At 38.1% G+C, this 7,724-nt stretch overlaps 1 protein-coding gene across 1 annotated transcript; it reads left to right on the forward strand.

Moving 5' to 3' along the window:
• The first annotated feature begins 418 nt into the window (after positions 1-418).
• MID1IP1 (MID1 interacting protein 1) lies at positions 419-2,419 on the forward strand. Its single transcript, XM_088451553.1, has one exon. It carries the CDS (start codon positions 887-889, stop codon positions 1,343-1,345), a length of 459 nt encoding a protein of 152 aa, XP_088307679.1. The 5' UTR covers positions 419-886; the 3' UTR covers positions 1,346-2,419.
• The last annotated feature ends 5,305 nt before the right edge of the window (positions 2,420-7,724 follow it).

Consider the following 7,724-nt stretch of genomic DNA (forward strand, 5'->3'; position numbering starts at 1 on the left):
CACCCCCTTTACAGCCTTGTTAGTGGAAAACATTAACACTAATCCAAGTACAGTTTATCTGTCATAACTTCCCTTTAAACAATATAATAAATGATTAGCTTTTTTGTCTACTGCAGTATTTGTCTTTGCTGTTCTACCTCCTGCTTTTGCGTTGAACTTGGATATGTGCCATGATACAGACCAGTGAATTAACTCCACCCACGTTCTTATGCTGTACATATTACACATATGGCTGTTACATCGCTGTACATAGGAAGAAATGAGCATGATGCAAGGACTGGAGTGGGGGGTTTACTAGGCAACAGCCTGATCTCCTTACTGAGCAGCGGGGACTTGCCGGGATATGAGGAGAGCAGAAAGGGGAGGAGTTTCCTATGTAAGGCAGCTGAAGCTAAAGCCTGTGTTACTCTCGGTCATTTAGATATGTGAACCGGCTTTATCCTGCTATACTGCAAGGGGTGGCACTTACAGCTACACACCTTTTCTCTCTGACTATATATATATACTGTGCTCCAGATTCAAGGAAAGCCGGTTGCTTGTCTGCTTCATGTGGAAGGGACTAAAGGTGTGGCTATATTATCACACTGACTCACATCTCTACTCATTTACATGACAAAGTAAGGGGACTTAATGCAACCACTGCTTTTTGCAAGAAAGAAGTCCCTCTTGGTGACAGCTCTTTGTTGGAGCAGCTTACAATACTGTAATCTCTTGTCACAGGAATCAGTAATAGCCGGTGATCTGAGGAGCTGATGCAGGAATAAGCAGCTCACTGAGCCTCACCATCTCCAGGATTGTGATACCCAGGAGCAGATCCTTTCTGTTACTTGTGCTTTTACCTGCTCAGGATTTATCACCACGATCGCCATTACAATACACTGCAAAAATGATGCAGATATCTGACACATACAACCAGAAGCACTCTTTGTTCAATGCCATGAACAGGTTCATCGGGGCTGTCAATAACATGGACCAAACAGTAATGGTGCCCAGCTTGCTGAGGGACTTACCTCTGGACATAGAGGTGAAGGAAGAGGTCCACAATAGCAATGGAGCTGCCAACTACTTCACAAGGAAAGACATGCACAGCTACTACATTCTGCTGAAATCCATCAGGAATGACATTGAGTGGGGCATTCTGCAGGGAGACGACAGGAAAAAGGACAAACTGACCAGTATGGACATTAGCAGACTGGAGGATGCAGATGGAGAAGAGAACCTGGAGAAACAGTTCCACTACCATCTCACTGGGCTCCACACAGTGCTCAGCAAACTTACCCGGAAAGCCAACATCCTCACTAACAGATATAAAGAAGAAATCGGATTTGGAAGCTGGGGACATTGACAGCAGTGGCTCATTATTCTAATTATCATCATAGTTTTTATTATTTGATGGGTTATGGTTTATGTTTAATAATTATTTCTTTTAACGTTGACTTTTATTTTCTGTGGAGGGTGGATAGGTGATTATTACTATACAGAAAGTTTGGCTCCTATTTTGATGAACCAGTCTTATTTATTATTCGAGTAATATCAAAGGTTTACAGCTATAACCATGATATGAGTAAGAATTCCTGTAATGCACCTCCCGGTGCGTCATTAATGTGTTAAGATGCAGTGACAGCCCTGGTTAACCCTTTCACTGCCTGAAGTTAGCAGCCCAGTTAAAAAGGAATAACATAGTCAGATATTGTAATTTCTGGATGCCTTGGTTATATTATAGTTGTGTGAGCTCTTGGCATCATGATGCATGGACCCTATTTCCTTGCAATTTTTTTCTGCATTACGTCAGTTAGGGTCGCATGGGGTTATTCAACATAATTACAAATGATACTGATTATCAGTAGGCTTATCAGTCGGTAGAGAGAGGAACAAGTGTTTTTATTTGCTTTCTGTTATTAGAAGGGCTGAATAATGTATGAAGAGCAGATGGGTGGGGCATCGAGGTAGAAATTCTAGGGCAGATTGCATCAGCCTTTCATGATTTTGCACTACTTTTGTAACTAAACCACATATGTTAGCTTATTTTGCACTGTCCCAGAAATGCTTGTATTTAATTATGCTGGAACAGAGGATGAGAGACACAAGATGATACAACTGTAGTTTCAATGTGTCCTTGGCTATATGTTTCTTTTTGTGATCCAGGGCAGATATTTCTCATTGTGCACAGTGTATTATTAATATACAACACAGCAAAATACAAGCGGGCAATTTAGGCTGTTGTTAAGCCAATGACATACAGACTTCCATCGTTTGTAAACATTTTTGGAACTAAATGATACACCTGTGAAATGTTTAAATAGGATGTGGAATGGTTCCCAATCCCTGTCATATGCAAAATAGCAAAAAGTCAAATAAAGCCTTTTTATTTTGTTGAATATTCTATTTTAATAAATAACACAATGTGTATTAACTTGAATACTTGACTAAATGTAATTTTTGTAAAAAAAAATGCAACAGTTTTTTTTTTAAATAAATGTGTAGACTGAATAACTCTACAAAGGCATACATGGGTGTCTAAAATACATAGGTATGTACCATTATAGGAGCCAGATCTAGATGTTTGAGCACCTCCAATATTTGTGCTGCTGCATCTACTACCCATATCCGTGCATGGCATTTTTCAAAGGGTAATATGTGCACCATAATCATTTAAAAAAGTTGTAGCCTATGTATACCATAACATATTTTTCCTAATACAAGCATATACACATTCCGCATGTAGCACCATTTTAACTGTGTCAATCATCGCAGATACTGTAAAAAAAATGATTACACTGCCATTGTTGATTGCTCTGCAGTTGTTAGTGACACTCCCTTAGTACAGAGGATTAGGTCTGCAGCACGTTCCACTGAAGTAAACTGGAGAAATATACATGTAAATGAGAAGTAACAAATAGTTTCCAAAGGTCACTGTTTCCTGATGCATATTTTTTAACTATACAATAAAATCACTAAATTGGTGTCTTGCACGTATACCAGAAGCCATTTTGTTGATATCATGTCCAGAAAATCAACCATTTTGATTTCAGTAGTCTTTGGCAAGAATCCAGAATACATATTTAATTATTTTTTGTGGTGGACTTCTGATAGCATGTACCATCGTTATGACTAATGACTGACATTTCGGTACTCTTTATAGTATGTAGACTATTGTAGTTACCAGAGGATCCAGTACTGGAATCCCATAGCTACATAAAAGCTTATGTCATGTTTCATACAAAGAATACATGAGGAACTAGATTGTGACCCCTAATATCAGAAAAGACATTAGCGAAGTGAGTCAATATTTAGATTATTGTGTGTTTGTGGCACATAGGTGTAACAACTTACATTATTTTCAGCTCTCAGTGGGCCCTTATACTTGATGGTCCTTCAAACCAGAGTTGAAGTCTTTATCCGAATGCTGTCCCTCATATGCAGGGTTGCTTTATATCTCAATCCAATTATAGGGGTCAATTCAGTTAGGTGCAAGTTGGGTCCTACGAGGCATTCTCACGGCGAACCCACACAGCATATTACATTTGCAATCCAAAACCAAATTTGCATTGATTTTTCAGAAGAAATTTATGTTTTTGTGCACGTCCCCCTGAGCAGGTGAAAAGGTAGGAAAAATCTTTATTTTAAGGTAAAAATGCATAATCGCTGGTGCACCCCTCCCAATGAATAATCATGCAATTGGAGGGGTTTAAACAGTATAATGTGGCCATAAAGTCGGTTTTCCCTAAAGAGCTAAATAATGGGTTAAATGAATTGGGACAGGTATGTGGAGGTGTTGTATTTATGGGAGAGGGGTTTTTGAACTTGCAGATGAGAGGTAAATGTGTTTAGTCTAACTTTTTTACAAACTTGTATAAAAACAGTGAAAAATGATTATACAGACTTTTTCTGTACCCCAAAATTTTGGAAAGACTTTAATTTGCTGAAAAACAGTTGCTATAATTTTTCAACCATTAACATAAAGTGCAAAAATCAACCATATGACATCTTTTAAGAACCTCCAGTACTTTCCTTATGGTCACTAACAGTCTTCTATATAGTTCGAATACCTCAGTTGCCAATCTTTTGGGGTCCAGGATTGTTACCCCACTTTTTTATGCACTTCTCCCAGGTCGCATATTTTTAAACAGTTGTGTAATCTTGCCGTGGGTATTGCGAATTTGCCATTTCTAATTACAAAATAAATTTTTCACAGAAACTGAATTTATTTAATTAGTCCTATTTTCTGTAGCTTGTGCATACTTATACTGAAATTGCTATGCACCTTCAATAAATGCATTCATACAAAAAACACAAATACAACTATGGGACGAATTCAATTAGCTGCAAAAAGTGCCGTCTGGGGAAAAGCAGAATGAATTTGAATGTTTTGCCGCAATGTTTTCTCCATGTGCGTCCCCGCTTTTCGCCCTATTCAATTGAAAAACAGGCGAAAACGCGGATAGGAAATGTTTTACAAAGTGAAACTAGCAAAAATGACCTCTTTTTGGGAGAAATCCGTCTGTACCCCATAAAAAGCTTCAGTGACCATGGGAATCAATATAGAATAGAAGTAGTAGCCCTAATAAAAGTATTTAGTGAACTTATTTTGAGGCAAAGCACTGTTATATTCATATTTGCATATGTGTGGAAAAGTTGTAGAAAGCAATGTTTTTTCAGAAAAATAAGTACCGTAGTTACATTTGGGGTACATGAAAATGGGTACTAGTATATTTTGGTGTCTCTAAAATGAAGATTTAAAAAAATATAAAAATATACCTGCTGCAATCTCAAAAACACCTGTCTCATCCACATAGCCCAAAAATACCAGGCCCCCCGCTTTTTACCCATTTTCCAACACTTTTTACAATTTCGCCGGTTTTAAAAAAAAATAAAATAAAAAATGTAATGTTTATTTTTACTTATTAGTCATTACGGGGGTGTCCACAGGGTTCTGGATCAATTCCCCACATTTGCACCCCAAAATAGCAATTTTGCACTTCCAATTTGCCTGCCTATATGTGGAGAAACGTTTTCGCTTATTTTTCGATGTAAAGTTTTTGCGTAGGCGAAAACGTCCAGGAATTGAATATGGAGAAAAGTAGAAACAGTCCAAAAGCGCAAATGGGCGAAAACATTTCTAAAAACGGCACTTTTCGCGGCTAATTGAATCCGGCCCTTTATTGGGAAATGATTTGTGGTAGGGAGTAGGTAATAATCACCATTAGCAAAGAAACTGTTACTATGTTTGTTTGGTGGAGATAACTGTTGTGCAGCATTACTCAGTAGAATGAGCCACAGTTTGACAACCAGTTGCCATGCAACCAGAGTGAAAGTAGCTATTGATGAATCATGCTGTCTCACCAAGAAGAACCAGAGTCTCATTAGTGATGTTGAGGTTGCTAAAGGATAAGTCCTATGTTCTGTTTATATACCAGGTTCCCAGTACAATTGCTGCATCTAAACCAAGATTGTTGTTACAGAACAAATACAAAAGATATCTTGGAATGAGGAGGAAAAGCAATCAATATGTAGTATTCATGTCAGTGGGAACTGCCAGATTGCTTGAGTCACCAAGTAAAACATAATCCAAATTACTCCTATTTATTACCCCTGAGGTTCTTCTAGGTCTAGACATGGATACATCATGAAAAAGTATAACGCTTTTGTAATTTAGGCTGATTACCCACTAGCATTAAGAAAATACCAGTGGCACTGTCATGATGTTGTTTTTACATGCGGTGGTAACAATCAATTGTAGTTGCAAGAGGGTAAAGTAGGGTAACTCCATTGACCTTTCCCTACGATTATTTGCAGTGGAGTAAATGAAGCATGCAGCGTCCAGAGGATGCTGCTGCGGTTGAGACTCAGGAGCACATGCAAGTGGGTATGGCGTCATCGGAACCTATTGGTTCCTTTCTCATACCCATTTACATACTTTTACTAGTTAAACAATGCTAGTAAGGGCATGAATTTTAATGCTCGTGGGTAAGGGCCGTTATTACAGAACTCAGGAGACCTGAGAGCACACTGCACTTACTCTCAGTGGACGATTGAACGGGACAGCTGCCATTACCAAGCAAGAGCGATCACATGAGCCTCAGTGGACCGTGTGGCAGTTTACCAGTTACCAGATTCTAATACTGTTATATTCCCAAGATTAATGTATATCATTAACCTCTATTATTACTATTTTATAATTATTTTTATTGTTGTATATAACCCATTTCTGTGGAACCTGGTTCAACTGCAACATTTGCAGTTTTGCACCATATGGTCCATGGTAAATCCAGCAATGGAAATGTTCTGTGGTGCTCCCTTTCTCTTGATGCCCTAAGCATGTACTTATTTTGCTTAATGGTTAATCCAGCCCTGTTAGTAGTGTACTGTACATTATCTTCTGATGGTCACTAGTTATTAATTATTGGCCGGCAAACCCAGCAGAAGTTGTTAATTTGCCTAAAATGCACACCATGTGCCAAAGTGCCTAGGAAATGTTAATGTCGGAGGAAGATAAACTATACTCCTGCTGCCATGTCCAAGTGTTTTGCAATAAAACATTTGCTGTCAACAATTAATATTGTATTAGTTGCACTAGGTTATAGCACACTTTACCCGGTTTCATCAAACTATTACATTTATAAGATATGTTTGTGAGAGTGGCAAAAATAGGTGATCATCACTTGAAATATAACCATATAGGAGTGTAAAAATAAACCCAACAAATATTGTTTACCAGGCAGCTTAAGCTAATGGGAGCTTGCCTCTGGGTCGCCCACTCAGCAAGTTGCTGCTAACTGAGCAACACATCAACAGCAGACAGCTTAACACCTGCAGGTTCTCAAGCACAAAGAAAGAGAAATAAAAATATAGCATAGTGAGAGAAAAAGCGGAACCTTACATAGTCAACATTATTATACAATAAATATTTTTATTAGTATATAATATATATATTCAACCTTGTTTATAATGATCATACAAAACTCTTTTGCAGAATAATGTTAGACACTGACATCCACGTGACCATGCCTCTAACAAACAGATTTATGTGACTGGCTATTATGGAAACTATTTCTTACTACCAGCCTGTAAAAATGCTTATGTTGTAAGAACTATTAAAGCCATTACCAACAAGGCAACAATTGCTCATACTTACACTTTTAAATATCTTAATATCATTTTCCTGTTCTCGACACTCCATTTTTAATCATATGTAGGGTCACAAACTCATCTCTGCAATTACAGACTATGTTTTAGAATATATCACCTGTGTATCTGGGTAAGTAATCACAGCATATTACAGCTAAGCATAAGCCAGATGTGGATCCTACCTAGCTGGAAGCAACCTAGAGCAAGAAGTGTGATGGACACCCTAGTGATTCCCAGATTCCTGCAAGAAAGTTCTGGCTTTGCTTCTGGCTACACACAGGTCAATGCCCCCAAGCTAACTTACTAGACAATATCTGACTAATGGGTTAGACACAGGATTAAAGTCAGAGTTGGGCAAACGGACAGGACAAGTGGCACAGTTTTGTAAATGATAAAACAAGCTAAAAGTGAGGGCATCTGTAGTCCTGGAGATCTTCTAGCAAGGAACTAATAAATAGCAGGAATATAATAAGTGAATGAAAATGATGTTGGCAAGGATGTAACTGAACTTACACACATCATCAACCAAGAGATGCACATGACCATGGGGCCTATTCATCAACACTAAAATAAAGGTTTTAAGGACATTTTCCTTA

Source organism: Taudactylus pleione, unplaced genomic scaffold (genome assembly GCF_031769625.1).
Source record: "Taudactylus pleione unplaced genomic scaffold, aTauple2 ptg000026l, whole genome shotgun sequence".
NCBI lineage: Eukaryota > Metazoa > Chordata > Amphibia > Anura > Myobatrachidae > Taudactylus > Taudactylus pleione.